This window comes from Heptranchias perlo, chromosome 5 (assembly GCF_035084215.1).
Source record: "Heptranchias perlo isolate sHepPer1 chromosome 5, sHepPer1.hap1, whole genome shotgun sequence".
Lineage (NCBI taxonomy): Eukaryota > Metazoa > Chordata > Chondrichthyes > Hexanchiformes > Hexanchidae > Heptranchias > Heptranchias perlo.
In genome coordinates, this window is record NC_090329.1 from 47445108 (window position 1) to 47464209 (window position 19102).

The 19102-nt window shown below is 42.2% G+C and overlaps 1 protein-coding gene across 3 annotated transcripts in view; it reads right to left on the bottom strand.

Moving 5' to 3' along the window:
- Positions 1-19102, bottom strand: part of LOC137321733 (kelch-like protein 29) — a 459448-nt gene that overhangs the window by 274241 nt on the left and 166105 nt on the right. For all 3 annotated transcript variants that reach the window (XM_067984319.1, XM_067984318.1, XM_067984320.1), the window contains exon 2: positions 5055-5368. In XM_067984319.1, coding sequence (XP_067840420.1) covers positions 5055-5327 — 273 coding nt within the window. In that variant the 5' untranslated portion in view covers positions 5328-5368. The remainder of the gene's footprint in view (positions 1-5054; positions 5369-19102) is intronic.

The following is a 19102-nucleotide window of genomic DNA, read 5'->3' on the forward strand; positions in this document are numbered from 1 at the left end:
AAATATTGGATGGGATAAAATCAGTGAGAGAGAGGAAGTATTAAGGGGATTAGCATCTTTGAAAGTAGGTAAATCACCAGGGCCGAATTAAATGTATCCCAGGCTGTTAAAAGAATCAAGGGAGGAAACAGTGGAGGCTCTGACCATCATTTTCTAATCCTCACAGGATACAGGTATGGTGCCGGAGGATTGGAGGACTGCTAATGTTGTACCGTTGTTTAAAAAGGGAGTGAGGGATAGACCGAGTAATTACAGGCCAGTCAGTCTAACCTTGGTAGTGGGCAAATTATTGGAATCAATTCTGAGGGACAGGATAAACCACCATTTAGAAAGGCACAAAGTAATTAAGGACAGTCAGCATGGATTTGTTAAGGGAAGGTCATGTCTGACTAACCTGATTGAATTTTTTGAGGCGGTAACAAGGAGGGTCGATGAGGGTAGTGCATTTGATGTAGTCTACATGGATTTTAACAAGGCTTTTGACAAGGTCCCACATGGCAGACTGGTCAAAAAAGTAAAAGCCCGTGGGATCCAAGGGAGAGTGGCAAGTTGGATCCAAAATTGGCTCAGTGGCAGGAAGCAAAAGTTAATGGTCGACGGTTGTTTTTGTGACTGGAAGGCTGTTTCCAGTGGGGTTCCACAGGGTTCAGTACCAGGTCCCTTGCTTTTTATGATATATATTAATGATTTGGACTTAAATGTAGGGGCCATGATTAAGAAGTTTGCAGATGATACAAAAATTGGCCGTGTGTTTGATAGTGAGGAGGAAAGCTGAAGACTGCAGGAAGATATCAATGGACTGGTCAGGTGGGCAGAAAAGTGGCAAATGGAATTCAATCCAGAGAAGTGTGAGGTAATGCATTTGAGGAAGGCAAACAAGGCAAGGGAGTACACAATAAATGGGAGGATACTGAAAGGTGTAGAGGAAGTGAGGGACCTTGGAGTGCATGTCCACAGATCCCTGAAGGTAGCAGGACAGGTAGATAAGGTGGTTAAGAAGGCATATGGAATACTTTCCTTTATTAGCCGAGGCATAGAATATAAGAGCAGGGTGGTTATGTTGGAACTGTATATAACACTGGTAGGCCACAGCTTGAGTACTGTGTACAGTTCTGGTCACCACATTATAGGAAGAATGTAATTGAACTATTATTGTGACTTTGGCAGCATCTTCTTCCTTGGTAAAGACAGATGCAAAGTACTTATTTAGTATCTTGGCCAAGCCCTCTGCCTCCATGCGTAGGTCTCCTTTTTGGTCCTTAATCGGCCCCACCCCTCCTCTTACTACCTGTTTACTATTTTTCTGCCTATAGAGGACTTTAAAAGGGATTCCCTTTTATGTTACTTACCAGTTCCTTGGTTTCTTTCTCAATCCTTAAATCTCATTGGTTAAGGAGATAGACTGTTGGTCCCACTTTTCACTAAAGTCCCAGCTGCCCCATTGACCTCACCACACCGTTATCAGTTCACACTTCTAGCAACTTACGGTGCAAAAGATTTTCGAGCTGAAGGGTGCAGAAAAAAGTCTAACTAATGGCGGATGCTCCAGAATGATCTGGCCCAATGTAAAGACAGGCACCCCACCAAGTTTTACTTTCCATTGACCTCAACCCGGGTGGGTTGGGTTAAAATTACCCCCGCCCCACCCCGCCCCATATTTCTCAATGCAGTGCTGCACTGAGTTAGCATAGCCCAGGTCTTTGTTAGTAGGATTCACCAAATAAAGTTGGGACAAGATCATTTGTTCAGACTTGGAAGAGGAAGAACAGCATGAAACTTGGAGAATTAAAAATTAATTCACAGATATTAAAACACTTACTCTCTGTAGTTATCATAACTAAATTGCTCTGATTATTCCACTGCCTCTATAAATACAAAATTGATTATCTTATCGTGCAACATTCCTACCCTACTTTATCCTGTTATCGGTCATTTTGCTAGTAATTCATCGGTGTGCTCAATGATCTGATCAGAGCAAGGGGGTCTGATCCATAGGGCCTATTGCTTTAATAAAGTGGTTTTACAACTTCTGTAAATGTTGGGATATCCCTGTCCTCATAGCGTTCCTCTGCTTTGTCTCACACTACAGCAAGAGAAAATACTCACATTCAGAAATTCCACAGCTAGGCAGGCTACAAATATAAAATAAATGGAAGCAGGGAAAGACTACATTTTTGAAGTGTAGTCACTGTTGTAATGTAGGAAACAATGAGATAATGACCAGATAATCTGTTTTTTAGTGATGTTGGTTGAAGGATAAACAATGGCCAGGACACCAGGGAGAACTCCCCTGCTCTTCTTTGAAATAGTGCTATGAGATCTCTTACATCCACCTGAGAAGGCAGGTGGGGCCTCAGTTTAACATCTCATCTGAAAGGCAGTAGCTCCAACAGTGCAGCACTCCCTCCATACTACACTGCAGTGTCGGCCTAGATTATGCGCTCAAGTCTCTGGAATGGGATTTGAACCCACAGTTTTCGGACTCAGAGGCGAGAGAAACTACCAACTGAGCCACAACTGACAAGTACTAGAAGGCAGCCTATCACCACCTTATCAGGGAAACTAGGGATGGGTAGTAAACGTGTCCTTGTCAGCGTTACCAACATCCAGAGATTAAATTTTAAAAAAATTCTACAAGCATATTCAGCTAGCAAATGTCTTGAATACAAGTTGAGCCAAATGCACAAGGATATTTCAACCACAAAATTAAAATTCAAGCTAATTTCTTTGACATTGGTTACCTTTGAAAGTCATTAGGAAGTACCCATAATTTGAGGTGCTTTAATTATCCAAATGTAAGGAGTCTTACAACACCAGGTTATAGTCCAACAGCTTTATTTAAAATCACAAGCTTTCGGACTATAACCTGGTGTTGTAAGACTCCTTACATTTGTCCACCCCAGTCCATCACCGGCATCTCCACATCATGACTTTAATTGTCCAGCACTAAAATAACTGGCCAATAAGGATTGATTCCTTCAATATGTTACATTTATAGAAACCTCAAATCCATTTCATAATTCTGTAGCAGTGGCAAAATTTGCAGAAGCACCTTTTAGACTAAAGAGACATACACTGAAATGCACTTCCATTGGAAAGCAAAACGAAGCAGTCCATTCCCCATATTTTTTACTTTTCAGAGTAGGTTTTTATACTTGTTGGCTCCAAAATTCTGAGTCTCACAATCTGCTGCCATAAGTGAGGTGGAGCAGGACTTCCACTTCCCAGTGGTCCTGTCAGAAATCTTGGGATTAACCTATTAAAATATTGTTGGGAGAGACAAAGGTGCATGTCCCACCAGCAATTGGCTACTTATACCAGGAGGCCCAGAAAATACGTGGGGTGGGAGTGGGGAGGGGAGGTACGGAGGAAGCACTTAAGGGTGCAAAATTTTGGATTTAAAGCTGAACTGCTCTTAAAACAGAACCAACATGTAGCAATTTGAAGGCATGGAACAAAAAAAGGAACCAGTAAGAAAAGGGCCTGAAACTTCTAGAAGAATGACTTAAATATAATCACAACTGAAATTAGGGAGTGGTGGAAAAGTGGGAGTGGATGGTAAGAGATCCTTCAATACAGCAACCAGGACCATGTGAAAGGAAGTGACACACAGGTAATAACTGGCAGCTCCTAACCATCTCCTCCAGAATTCCTCCCCATTGCTGGACAAGGTTTAATAACCCCACAAGGTCAGCAAAGATTAAGTGTCATGGTTGAAAGCTGAATTCATGTATAATTTGTACATTTCAGACAGTAGACCTATATTTACCCTATAACTGCATTCACAAATCTAAAGGCATTATCCTTTGCACTAAATTATCAGGTGACACCTGCATATGGTCAACGTCAATGAAATGGATACATTAATTAAGTTGGAACTTAAACAGATTTAAAACTGAAGTATCCTCTTTACGACTGATATTCAGACCACCCCCCCACCCCCACCCCCGCCCCCGCCACAGATAAATTCATGCTGTACCAAATTATTGGAATTTCGGGACCGCTGTATTTTAACTTTAAGTACCATTGTCATTAAATACCACTTCTTTAAAACAACTAATTATAGTTTGGTTCTGATTTTTTATAGATGCCTGACTTTTGTACAAAGACCATTGAGAAACCAACTTTACATCATTTAGAGATAGTGAAAGTACTCTGTTCTTAATGCATTCCTGTGACATTCCTTTTTAGCAGAGGCTTCTATTAACAGAAGCTGCAACCAATTTAAAATAAATAAGTTGATGCCTCCATTAAATTGTTGGATATAGAAACTTCACATGAATACTTTAAGCATTGTACATTAATATTTGTACAATTGTGACCTGGAATTTCCTGAAATGGCACAACGGACAAGTTAAGCAGAAACTTACGCTGATCTTCTCATCAGCGAGTTACGCCGAAATTTCCTTACAATGTCACTAGCATATGCCAGAATGTAAAAGCCAGCTTAAAACAAACAGAAATCAGCGTAAATAATTGAGGCCCAAAGAACGTGCCGAACTTATGCCTTATTCCTTTCTCATGCATGAAAATTGAAGTTTGATGCCATAAAACCATCATTTAGAAACATTAGGCACTGCATTTTTTTAAAACTGCAATCATGAAACTTTTTCAAATTTTAATGATGATCATTCTGATGCTGGAAAGATGTATTCAAAGATACAGAAAATGCATTTTAGGTCTCAGTGAGGAAAAATAAAAATAAAAATTGCTTAAATATTTGCTATTAAATTATGACTTTGGGTCCTGTTGCGCCTACAATTTTAGGTGCAACAGAACTGGCGTAAATTTAACGTAAAAGATTATGTAAATTCAGGCTTGGTGTAAAAATAGGCATAACTGACTTGCGCCTGAATTTCCTTAATATTTTATGCAGAAAATTGGTGTTACCCCAAAATTAAACCAGTAAGTTTTCAGGGAATTTCAGACCATCATTTCAAGCCTATTGAATAACATGGTTGTGAAGAAAAAAGTGACCATTTTTGTTAATAGTATGCAATATGAAAATGTGAGACAGTGTATAATGCAGGATAATATTTTCTGACATGTCCCACCTTAGAAGCTGTTGTTGTGGAAGGAACAGAGCTGGCCATTAAACTCGTCATCATCTCATTGCTTGCTGTAGTACAGACAGGTGTGACTGGAGTTAAGAGATGGGAGGGAACAATTGGCAGTGGTAGAAGACCAGGTCTGTTAGCGATGCTGTTACTGTTGGTAATGCCACTGCTGCAGTTGGTATTATTTACATTTTTACAGCTGCTGCTTCGTTCCCGCCAATCCCACCCGATGCGATAATCTCTCTCATACCGGCTGTGATGCCGTGACATCTCCAAAGTACACTCTTCTTTGCAAAGGAAGTCGACGGGATCTGGAATTTAAAATAGGTACATTTTAATGGGTGCTGGGGAATTTAACATTAAAAAAAAACTTTATTTTTCAAATTAGATTGCAGTTTTTACAGCTTGTCAACGTACAAGTGATAAAGCCAGAACAGCTGAACTATATTACATTTCTGGCTAACACATCGTGCATAGGAAACTATCTTATTCCAAAAACAGATCATTTTAGTGTCACTGTATTTCAAGTTTAATATGACACTACTGCGTAATTGATGTAAATTATCAGATTTCCATCTTGCTGAGTAAATACAAAAGAAATAGAGCACCTTTATGAGCAACTTTCTTGAGTAATTCTACTAAAAATGTTCATTAAGAACAATATATTAGGCAAATTAAAATAAGCAATGTATTTCAGTGACGGTTTTATTGGATACAGATAAACTGTATTAATCCTTCAAAGCACAAACATCAACTGTTGAGCCACGGTAACTGCATTTCTTTTTATTCATTCATGGGATGTGGGCGTCGCTGGCAAGGTCAGCATTTATTGCCCATCCCTAATTGCCCTCAAGAAGGTGGTGATGAGCCGCCTTCTTGAACCACTGAAGTCCGTGTGGTGAAGGTTCTCCCGCAGTGCTGTTAGGAAGGGAGTTCCAGGATTTTGACCCTGCGACGATGAAGGAACGGCGATATATTTCCAAGTTAAGATGGTGTGTGACTTGCGGAGGGGAATGTACAGGTGGTGGTGTTCCCATGCGCCTGCTGCCCTTGTCCTTCTAGGTGGTAGAGGTCATCGGTTTGGGAGATGCTGACAATGAAGCCTTGGCGAGTTGCTGCAGTGCATCTTGTAGATAGTACACACTGCAACTACAGTGCACCAGTGGTGAAGGGAGTGAATGTTTAGGGTGGTGGATGGGGTGCCAATCAAGCGGGCTGCTTTGTCCTGGGTGGTGTCGAGCTTCTTGAGTGTTGTTGGAGCTGCACTCATCCAGGCAAGTGGAGAGTATTCCATCACACTCCTGACTTGTGCCCTGTAGATGGTGGAAAGGCTTTGGGGAGTCAGGAGGTGAGACACTCGCCGCACAATATCCAGCCTCTGTCCTATTCTAGTCACCATAGCTGGTGGGTCCAGTTGAATTTCTGGTCAATGGTGACCCCCAGGATGTTGATGGTGGAGGAATTGGCAATGGTAATGTCAAGGGGAGATGGTTAGACTGTCTCTTGTTGGAGATGGTCATTGTCTGGCACTTGTCTGGCGCGAATGATGCTTGCCACTTATCAGCCCAAGCCTGAATGTTGTCCAGTTATTGCTGCATGAAGGCACGGACTGCTTCATTTTCTGAGGGGTTGCGAATGAAACTAAACACTGCAATCATCAGCGAACATCCCTATTTCTGACCTTATGACGGAGGGAAGGTAATTGATGAAGCAGCTGAAGATGGTTGGGCCTAGGACACTGCCCTGAGAACTCCTGCAGCAATGTCCTAGGGCTGAGATGATTGGCCTCTAAAAACTACTACCATCTTCCTTTGTGCTAGGTATGGCTCCAGCCACTGGAGAGTTTTCCCCCTGATTCCCATTGACTTCAATTTTACTAGGGTTCCTTGATGCCACACTCGGTCAAATGCTGCCTTGATGTCAAGGGCAGTCACTCTCACCTCACCTCTGGAATTCAGCTCTTTTGTCCATGTTTAGACTAAAGCTGTAATGAGATCTGGAGCCGAGTGGTCCTGTTGGAACCCAAACTGAGCATCGGTGAGCAGGTTATTGGTGAGTAAGTGCCGCTTGATAGCACTGTCGACAACACCTTCCATCACTTTGCTGATGCTTAAGAGTAGACTGGTGGGGCAGTAATTGGCCGGATTGGATTTGTCCTGTTTTTTTGTGGAGAGGACATACCTGGGCAATTTTCCACATTATTGGGTAGATGCCAGTATTGTATAAATGTACTGGAACGGCTTGGCTAGAGGTGCGGCTAGTTCTGGAGCACAAGTCTTCAGTACTACAGCCGGGATGTTGTCGGGGTCCATAGCCTTTGCTGTATCCAATGCACTCAGCTATTTTTTGATATCATGTGGAGTGAATCGAATTGGCTGAAGACTAGCTTTTGTGATGGTGGGGATCTCAGGAGGAGGCCGAGATGGATCATTCACTCAGCACTTCTGGCTGAAGATGGTTGCAAATGCTTCAGCCTTGTCTTTTGCACCATGTGCTGGGCTCCGCCATTATTGAGGATAGGGATGTTTACAGAGCCTCCTCCTCCCGTTAGTTGTTTAATTGTCCACCACTATTCACATCTGGATGTGGCAGGATTGCAGAGATTTGGTCTGATCCGTTGGTTGTGGGATTGCTTAGCTCTGTCTACAGCATGCTGCTTCCGCTGTTTAGCATGCATGTAGTCCTGTGTTGTAGCTTCACCAGGTCGGCACCTCATCTTTAGATACGCCTGGTGCTGCACCTGGCATGCTCTTCTACACTCCTCATTGATCCAGGGTTGATCCCCTGGCATGATGGTAATGGTAGAGTGGGGGATGTCGGGTCATGAGGTTACAGATTGTGGCGGAATACAATTCTGCTGATGTGCCACAGCGCCTGATGAATGCCCAGTTTTGAGCTACTAAATCTGTTCTGAATCTATCCCATTTAGCGCAGTGGTAGTGCCACACAACACGATGGATGGTGTCCTCACTGTGAAGACAGGACTTCGTCTCCACAAGGACCGTCATGGACAAATTCATCTGCGACAGTTAGATTGGTGAGGACGAGGTCAAGTAGGTTTTTCCCCCGTGTTGGTTCGCTCACCACCTGCCGCAGGCCCAGTTTGGCAGCTATGTCCTTCAGGTCTCGGCCAGCTCGGTCAGTAGTGGTGCTACCGAGCTACTCTTGGTGATGGACATTGAAGTCTCCCACCCAGAGTACATTCTGTGCCCTTGCTACCCTCAGTGCTTCCTCCAAGTGGTGCTCAACATGGAGGAGGACTGATTCATCAGCTGAGGGAGGACGGTAGGTGGTAATCAGCAGGTGGCTTTCTTGCCCATGTTTGACCTGATGCCTTGAGACTTCATGGGGTCCGGAGTCAATGTTGAGGACTCCTAGGGCCACTCCCTCCTGACTGTATATCACTGTATATCACTGTACCGCCACCTCTGGTGGGTCTGTCCTGCCGATGGGACAGGACATACCCAGGGATGGTGATGGAAGAGTCTGGGATGTTTGCTGAAAGGTATGATTCTGAGAGTATGGCTATGTCAGGTTGTTGCTTGACTGGTCTGTGGGACAGCTCTCCTAATTTTGGCACAAGTCCCCAGATGTTCGTGAGGAGGACTTTGCAGGGTCAACTGGGCCTGGTTTGCCTTTATCGTGTCCGGTGCCTAGTGGTCCGACGCTGGGTGGTCCATCCGGTTTTATTCTTATGGATAAATGACAAGTAGATGGTGAGAAAGTCATCTCTTGAATCCTCATGAATGGCATGGTGGCAAAGTGTGTTAAAGTTTGTCTGCATGAGTTAGCTTATCTGAATTCATGGTCTAAACGGTACTGTACATCGCCTATAATTTTTAATGTGCTCTTAAGGCATATATTTACACATTATTTATCAAGAGCTTCAAACCAGATTAAAAACAGCCATTATAAGCCAACCAATAAAAAAAAGATTACATGAATCAACAAACGAGACAAAATGGCAGGGATAAAGCAGATAACTGTTAGTAAATTAATTGTTTAAGGAAATAAAAGGCTCCTGAGAGGAGGGTCTCAGCGCATCGCCACACTGACCAACACCTTAATTTGAAATGTTTTAAGTCAATATAGCTACAGTGCTTTATTTGCACAGCTTGTTGAAAATATACTGCATGAGTTTATAAACCATAATGTACATTTCTGAAATGCTTCTTTAAATTTAATCAAATATAGTAGAGGAAAACCTCAAAAACACACAAACTACTTTAGATACAAATGTAAACTCTTGGTGAGCTTCTCCTCACCTAAATATGTGCCTTACGTGCTTCCTCAGTTGGGAGGGTAGAAATGTAGACTATGAATATGGTCCATATTTCTCCTAAGGAAAGCCACCAAGAAGTGACTTGAGAAGAGTAGTAATTTTCTTTTGCGCAAAACACACATCTTTGTACAGATGTTCTACATGAGGATTCATTTCAAGGATGGGATCCCAACCATTTTTTTACCCTTTCTCCTTTCTTGCGTCTTCCCACAAAACCTGAAAGAATAGACAGAAGGGTGGAGCTGCTCCTAAACCTTCCAAAATGCCACCAACGAACTGCCTGCTAGGAGGTGCAAGAGAGCAGCAAATGTGTCTGTCCCTCCATTTTTTCCTAACACTGTGAGGAAGCACTTGGCCTCCACTGAGTGACCTCCCCATGATGAACACAACTGTGATTATGAATTCAATATATGGGGTAAATAAGAGATAAAACTCTCATTCTATTAAAAATAAAATTTTCTTGTTCAAGGTCTGACCGTATAGAATCCCCTCCCTCTGTTTATTGTGGGTTCCCTATCTGAGAACTCTTTTCAGCGTTTTAGCAGCCATTACTTATTGAGCAAGTAATTACATTTTATACTTAATTTTTCAATGCTACTGGAATCAGTAATAGTTGTATTGCAGTGATCTGCGGTTTAACTTAATATTTTTTTTAAAATCACTGTCAAAATTAGTGTTAATAAAACTGTTGGAGCCTGCCTCCACAATGGTCAGCATTGTCACCATCAATGGGTGATTAGGCTCTGCTACAATATGCTCTTTAGCATAATGAATCACCTCTCTACCCTCTCCAACAGGATAACAATGCTCTGCATTGTTTTTTCTTGGCATCTGGTAGCAGTGAATTAAGTTATTACCAGGTATAAGAATATTGTCTCAAATATAACAGTACTGCAGCAGGGCCACATTTGCAAGTGACAACCTGCCCACCATAGAGTTTGATGACTGGTGGCAATTTCATCTGCTGGCGAGATTCCCAGTGAAGATAAAACAGACTTTCAAGAGCCAAGAAAATTTGGCGTGTCTATTGACACCACTGTGTCAGCCAATGAGTTGGAGGCGGGGCAGGACTTACAGTCGGCAGGACTTGCAGCCAAACAGTGTATTTTACAGCAAACAAAGCAAACAGCAAAGCAAACAAAATTTATTTACTCAGCAAACAGCAAAGCAAACAAGGTCTGTTTACGGTCTATTTAAAAAGAGTCTCTACGAACTGCAACCAACAGAACTTGTGCATAAAATCAATCCCAGTCACTTACAGCAGTGCGGCCTCTAGGTGTGATTGACGGAAGAAAATTTGGTTCCCTACCATATAGCATAGTTGACCTTTGCAGAGCCTTTGTTTAATAACACAATTGAAGAAATATCCCCTAAGATAAAAATCATTTGGAGTCACTAGCCAGTCCCACTCAGTAAGATGCTACAGAAGCAAAGACTTAAATGTTTAAAAATAACCTCATAAAAAACTCAAATATTTTAGAAGGTTTCAGTGAATATTTGCCAGAATAAGTTAAATGTTAAATTTTGCCCGAAATGGTACAAAAGTGTCCTCAAAGTTGAGGTGGCTCACAATGCCTCCAAATCTATTACAACACAATCAATATATTAATTTCAGATCCACACCAAAACTACCACAACTATAAAAGTCTAAGTATTATTTCCTACGAAATAGTATAAATGATCTAGAGGTATATTTTCCTTCATTCACTAATTTTAGCAGAAAAATTGATGCAAATATAAAGCAGTGTTGTCCACTTCATACTCTCAGCTAATTTTTGCTATAAAAATAGTGAACAGAGAAAAATATACCTGCTAGTGATAGATGGTCCAAGTATAAGAAATTACACTCAGATCATACAATAATTTCTGTCAATCACTCCCTCTGTGTTCTGGGATGAGATTTTTTTCTTTTTAATACTTGTCTGCACCATCAAGAAAATAATAGAAAATTAAATTACCCCATGTTATTTAATGGCTGCTAGCAATTATTGGACTGTGAAAAAGCAATGAAAAACCTGTCACTCATACCCTTCAGCTTATTATTTTAGGTCAGGATGGCACTCATAGCATTTTCTGTATTTGTAGCACACTTGGAAGCTGTTTCCTGTACAATATTTTATGATCAACATAGCAGAGATAGAAACATCAGTGCAAAAGAAAAGCATGTGGAAATGAATCATTCACCTTTAATCTTGCTCGATATTTTACAGCATATTTTGAACAGCTCAGAATTATTCTAAAATATTAAGAAATTAATCCCATCACAGAAGTTTTTAAAATCAAGATCAAGGTGGGTGCCAGAGTTGAAAAAAACTGTGGTTCATTACAGCACTCCAAAATCTGAATTATGTTCCGAAATTAGAACTGCACTATGGCTATAGTAATGGGGTAATCTCTTAAAAGGTCGCAGTACCTGTTCTTATTGGCAATTTGTGGTTGATTCCACTGATATTTTACATTCCACTAGCACACAATGCTCCACTTCCTGTAGCAGCCGAGATAGAAATGGCTAATAACTGCTAGTACAGCATGATAAATACTTCTAACATCTTGGTATTTTACGTGTTTGTTGGGAATTGAAGTGTGCTGAAGGTATATCAAATTTCCAACATTGGCTCACCAAGTTCCACTGGGGGTATTTTTATTTAATACATATTTCCATATTTGGTTTCTCCCTTCACCCAGTTTTCTTCAACTGGACAGGAGTATTGTTTTGGTCATCTACAACTTGGCAACCACATTTGATGCTACACTACAACAGCTAATCAAGAAAGAAATTTGCTTCAGTTCATGAGGACTGGTTCTACCCGTTCCCTTCTTCCCCCATCCTCATCGCTAATCTCTTTGCACCATACACCATGTCATGTTCACTAATTTCATATTTTGTGCACATGACATCTGTTCACTGAAACTATTTTTTTCAGTTTAAAGTTCATTGGCATAGAACATTTAAAGTATACTTTTTTCTGTTATCACAAGATAGCAACCTAATTAGCACTTGCACTCCCAATAGTTGACAGCTAAATTTAAACTTCTTCATGCACACAGCTGGCTGCTTTATTAACCATATCACAGGAGTGGTTCCTCATTATTGCCCAGTTAAAAAAAAACGAATTACCAATAGAATAGCGAACAAAAGAAAACAAACAAAAAAAAAACTAGTAATATGGAATGATTCAAGATGGATTCTGTGTTAGATATGAGCAAATTCATGGCTCTAAATTTAAAGATTGCCAGCCTCTTCTTTTTCAGGAACCCCTCACTTCTGCTTTGAACAGCTGATCCAGACAACTGCTGTGCCTCTCTGAACTGTGTCTATTTACCTCAACAGCAGTCCAACTCCAGAAAAGTCATACATGCTTGACCACTGGTTCCCACTTTGACATATTCAAATGAAGCCACTGGTGACTTGCTGGATGGATTGTGGGAAAGATGTAGAAGCATGAGGAATGTTGGGGGAAGGTATTTAAATGTGAAAGTCGGACAGAAACGACTTGCACCCAACTGTGCTGGAAATGGCAAGGAGATTCACCCCCACTGGCTCAGCAGTTCCAAATTCCAACACATGTACATTTTGTATCTGCTTACAAGAAAAGGCTTCACAGAAACAGTTGGGAACAAATGTAGACCAGTGGGACCCCCTATGAGGTGAAGGATCTCCAAATTCTGGGGCTATAGGCCATAAGTTGAGTTGGAAAGATGAAATTGGAGACCTCTCCCAAGCTCATCCTTTGCTTATTATTTTCCTCCCTCGCTCACTCATTCACTGACCTACAGTTGCAACTTGCAGCCAATAGGTGATCATATGGAGGAGAACCAATGTGTATTCTGTTCCCAGCAACTCATATCACCATTCATCACTCACACCAACATTAGCAAGCACCAGCACAGATACAGTCAGTCCAGGGGGCTCCGTTAGTGAGCAGCATGAGGAAATACTGGGTGAATTACTGAGTACGAGTGAGGAGAAGCAAGTGGAGTTGGTAGAATAGGAGCAGAAACCTGCTAGCTGGAAGGCCAGCCTGAGTCCTTGAGCTGCTGAGCCCAAGGATTAGGACCTCTTCTTGTCTGCAACTAGGGTTCAGAAGACCAGTTTTCTAGCTGGTATTAAAATTTTCCTTCGCTAGTGGTTATGCCCGGTCTCTCTCTTCCATTTGGTCCATGGTAATATCTCTTGGTATGGCATAGTTGTGCCATAAAATTAAGGAATTGTGACTCCTACTAGGATAGTGTCAATTCATGTTCATAATACTTATGGTCATGGACCAGCTGCATATTAATGGAGTGGAACTCCCTTCAATCATGAAGACTGTGGATTTGGGGAGTAGGGGCCTGAATGGCTACATTCATGGCATCGACCTTAAGAAAGCTATGACATGGTATAAGCACCATGCTCCTTTGTGAATTAGGATGTTTTACCACATTAATGGCGCAATATAAATACAAGTAGTTGTTGTTGCTATTGCCTGCCCATGAGCCAGGAAAACATGAAAGAGTGTGCTATAATATATTAAAAAAAACTGTGCAGTGTCACCCAGTGGCAAGACCCTGCAGCTACATGCAAAAGCAAACCATTTTTTCCAATACTAATTTCAGAGTGTAACAGGGGTTTTGTGATATCCAAAAAGTCGGCTAAGCTACGGAAGGCCAATCGCACTGCCACCTAAATGCATCACAGGCAATTACAAATGTAACAGGGGTGGGGAACACAATTAACACTGAGGAGTGGAGGGGGAATGATAGAGCCTAATAAGGGGCCAAAAGAGAGCTAAAGGCTAGAGAGGGGGAAAGAGATAGAGTATTAGATATGCCCATAAGGAATGTTTACAGGGACAGGGCATATCAATTTTAATGATATACCAGTTGATCTCCTGTGGTGGTGCACATGAGGAGTTAAGTGTAGTCTTCAAGTGTAGCAGGGCTAGAGGATAATTGGACCAGGGCAGCACCTTCTCTGGCAGGAGGCTAAAATTAAACATGACAAAGTTACATTTTAAAAACATTTCAAATGTGGACATAGGAATTTATAATGAATAAAGCTGACAGGAAGTAAGCGCAAATGTAAGATTTTTAATATAATACTAGTCGAGCTCCCATTATGTTGCACACGGGGACTCAAAGTCAAGCAGGGATAGAGGGCGGGGGAGAATTTAAGGGAGGAGTGCAACATTGGAGGCAGAAAAGTCCACAGGAGGAAGGTAGAGTGGGGTGGGGGTGGGGATGATAGTGCGAGGTTAGATACTGAGAAGAGATAGAGAATTGGATGATGTTCAAGCAGAGCTGGGCCTCAAGGAAGCGGGTGCATTGCAGTATCCAGTTACAACAGTTCAGCAAGCCTGGCAATAACAGAGACAGGCAGGGAGAGCAAAAGGAGGAAGGGAGAGGGGAGGACAATAAAAAATAATTTCATAAATATATATATTCAAAGTTTCCTTTCAATATCTATCTATACATTTATGAAGAGAACTGATTGTAGTGCTTTTTATACCACAAACTGGCCAAATTGGGAGGGGGGTGCAGACAAGCACTGACAGCTGGGCTGTGAGCATGTTGGCTGACAGGAGGTACCACCGAGACCATGCTGCAAGCTATGAGCAGGAATGGTTAGAATGGTGGTTTTGGGGGACGGGGGAGGTCCCCTCAAGGTCAAGACCCGTGGAGTTAGAAGCAGTCGGCCAATCTCCAGAAACTTACTTCAACAATTAACCTCTAGCTTGTTTCACAATGGGCCTAATTAGAAACCCACCCCATAGAAAGTACCTGAGCAGCAGACTTAAAGGGCCATTGCCAGGTTAAACACCATTCCATCCTACAACTAAATATTATCATCGAGCATCAGTCTACCTGTGAACAATGCTACTGGAGATCAGTTAATGAATAAAAAGAGTACACAAGAAAAAGCCACAGCATATAATTTAAATTTCGCTTATGGCGATGACCATAAGTCACTTGCAAATTTGTTGCATGAGTATTGTCAAGTTACTGTGGAATATAAATCTTATCCCACAAATCCTCATCACGCAGCCTCTACATCTACTGTAGCAGTTCAGCTAACTATGCTGAAGCTGAGCTGATGAGGTAAATTTGAAATGCAATTAAGTTGGGATATGAACTTTCAAAGCTCTTGTTCGAGTCCAAAATATGTTTATAACAACGGATTATCTCATGATACACTTTAATTATTCTACAGAATTGCAATTTACTGGAGACAGACTGAACAACCATAATTTTGAAAGTATTCTGCATCCAGAAGCTGTGAAATAAGATTTATTCAGCAAGAGTACTGGAAAACAAGTATTTGCACCAGTTAAAACCATGCTGATTACAAAATCAAGGCACGATTTTCCTCCATCGTGAAGAATCCTTTAGAGAAAACTGGACCTGACTATTCCTTGGAGCCCTGTATTGACAATTTTTTTCAATAATTCATAACAACTGGTTTATCTAGAGAGGAAGAATATTCCCAGAACAATGTTTAATATATTTGTACTAAAACGAACCCGTCATTTTTGATTACAGCATAAATGAAGCTTTGCATCTCTTTCCAACTATAGGTGGACTCAAAGCACCAAAAGGTAGTTTTGTAGTTTTGTAAAATCTATTTTGTAAAATCACTGTTGGGTAAACTGGCTTAGAAATTTGGGAGTGCCCATTTTTGGGCGTAAGGCGGGGGCCGGGATCAATCCTTGCGCGGGAATGATGAGGCCCAAGGCACTCCCAATATTTCTCCTTGGGCTTCATTTACATTGAGATGGCTCTCAGGTAAAGCATTGTTGAAAACTGGGCTGATGCTGACATCGGAGCAGCCCCAGGAAAGGGAGGAAGGGGTGGCTGGGGGGTGGTCGTGGTGGGGATTTGGGGGGGCGGGGGGTGGCTGTAGCAATGGCCAGCAGTGGCCCAGCTTCTTTGAATGTGGGGTTGGGAGGAGCAGTCCTGATCTCTGCAGGAGGGAGGGTATAGCTAGGAATAGGTAAGCATTACCCCTTTAGAGATTAAGGAGACAGAGAAGGAGGTGGAAGTTTCACTCTGTGCGGTTCTTCACAGGGAAGCCAAGGCAAGAGTGTAGGTGTTTTGTCACTAATCTGACACTGACAAGAGGAGTGCATGGCCTGCTCCTCATAGATCATCATGAGTTTCCAGTTGGGAATGTCCCGTCCAGTGACCTGCAACTTTTCTACTGCAGCAAGTTTGAATAAATTAGGTGAAGGCTCGCAATTGAGACATGTGTCCCAAATGACATAGGTGAGCTGAAGTAAGTGGTTTCACTCTGCTAAAATTAAGGAGATGGTTTGTGCATGCAAGCAATGGCTATGGGCAGAGATATGTAGCCATACTGTAAGATCCCGAGTGTACACGTTAACCAGAGTGTATTGTGAAGGGTTAGTTGTACAGCTGTTACTTTTAGATGGTGAAGTGTGTGCTGATGCCCAAGAAAGGAAAGTGAGAGTTCCCAATGTGTTACATTGTCTCCCCTGGTCAGGTCATTGAACTTTTTGTGGCATTGGTCTACAGTCCTGGGGGTGAGAGAATTGGCACTCAGTGCCGGCGTCATCTCCCTCCACATGGTAGGAGTGACTCTTTTGGTAGGTTTCCTGCCACGGACACCCAGCAGTCTGTTTCTCTTGTGTTCTACTTCAGTAGGGTTTACAGCTCAGGTGAAACTGGCATCTTCTTCTCTGCCTGTGCGTCACACCCTGCTAGATTGTTTGCCTCGCTCTAAGAGGTTCTCCTGTGTTAGAAATTCTTGTAAAGTGGCACAAAAAAAGGCTCGACACATCCAGTCTAAGCTAGCTGGCAGTCAACTCATTGAGCCAAGCACTGTTCCTTACTTACCTGCTGCTGCAATCTTCAGCCATGACTGGATTTTTAAAGGCTGCGCTCTAATTTTCATGCTCCCCCAACACATTACTCTCATTTTAGATGGGTTTTACACCATTCAATACTTCAATGGATATGCAAATAAGCTGAACCACAAAATTCTTGAGTAAATGCTTCCATCAGCAGCAGCAATTCATTTTCTATTGGTGTAATAGTAGTGCAACTTAGAGCCTGTAATTTCAAGAACAATTGATTCAATGTATGTGAGGTTGACAATTTTGATTTTTTTCAGATATTTTTGTGGATTTAATTCTGATTACAATAAAAGTTTCATTACTTCCCACAATTAAAACACACGCATCCCTCCTTCCCACAGCTAAACAACACTCGCAATTAGCAAGCAGATAATCCAGTCAAATGGCCCTTCCTCAAGGTCTGGAGTCTGTCTGCATCCCAAACCTGCTCCAGGCTTGTCTAAGGTTTCAAGTCTCTACCCAGTGAGCAAAGGTCACCAAAGTTAAGAAGAATCAAATTTCAAAAAAACCTCATTCTGACAGAAACTAAAACATTTTTTCTATAACGCATCATGGTATTGGCTTATTTCTTCCTGTCACAGTCCATAAAGGGTTAAAAACCAAGTTCACTCGAGAAAATGGCCCAGTTTGTTTTGATGCACTAAAGCCCCAGAACAGATTGAAATTCTGACGGCACTAATTATCCCTTGGAATTGAGGTGTAGTGGGACTGCTGCCTGCCTTCAGGTTGAAACGCTAACCCTGCCATAAATATCAGGGTCAGCTAATTCAAATATGCAGAGGCACGCAGCCTATTTAAATACAGCCTAGAACATCTCAGATATACAGGGGTGGGGTGGGGGGGGTAGCAGAAAACTGCAGTGCAGGCGACAGTTAGGCCCTGAATGAGCCTGGGGGAGAAGGGGTGGAGGGGAAGAGAAATTGGGCTGGGAAACATCTAGAGGAGAAGTAGAGCGGGAGATAAGATCAGGAGCTGCAGGAGGGAAAGGCTGCTTGGAGTCAGGGGTGGGGCAGAGGCAGAGGCCTGCCACAAATGTGGTATATGCTGTGGGGGGGGGGGGCGGGGGAGAGGTGGCTATGGCAGTGATTGCCACTTCCTGGAACCCCAAGACTCCTTTACAATCCAGGAAGAAGTTCACCAACCTCACCAGAGTCACCAAAGATACCAGCTTCCCCTCACTCTTCTATACAGTCTCTTTATAATTATGACATTACTTCATTCATCACCCACATGGTTTCAGAGATTTAAGAGATGAAAGTGGAATCCAAAAGCAGGAAGCAAAGGCTCTGCAGAAGTCAGCCCCTGGCTCCTGAGCCTGCAACCTCAGATGTTTGGAATACAGCCATGGCCTAAACAGAAGGCACCCAGTGAATAAATATGCCTCAAAATTCCTGAGATGACATTCCAAATTAAATGAAATAGGATGTCCTGCTAAAGAGAACGTTAGTAAACTGATGGATGGAACAATGGGCTAAACACTGAGTAATCTTGGTGAAATCCCCATTAAATACATAGATAGATAGATAGATAGATAGATGTGATGAACAGAAAAAAAAATCCTGAATCACTACAGTAACTCCTGGGAAATTCAAAAATATATTGCCCCCAGAATGAATCTAAATGTCCACTTCTAGCCAGATTCACATATGCTGGCAATCATGCCTACTTTAAACAGGCGTGCATTAAGCCTGGTGCAGTACTGATAGCGCCTTTAACATTAGACAAACAAAAGTAGACTCTGAGCCAAAGAAGAGGGTGACCAAAAGCTTAGTCGAAGAGGTGGGTTGTCGATTCTGGAGGTGACAAAGATATAGATGAGGGTTTTAGCGGTAGGTGGGCTGAAAAGGGGCAATGGCGGGTGATACTACGGAGCTGGAAGTAGGTGGGGTTGGAAGCGCTGCTGAAGGTCG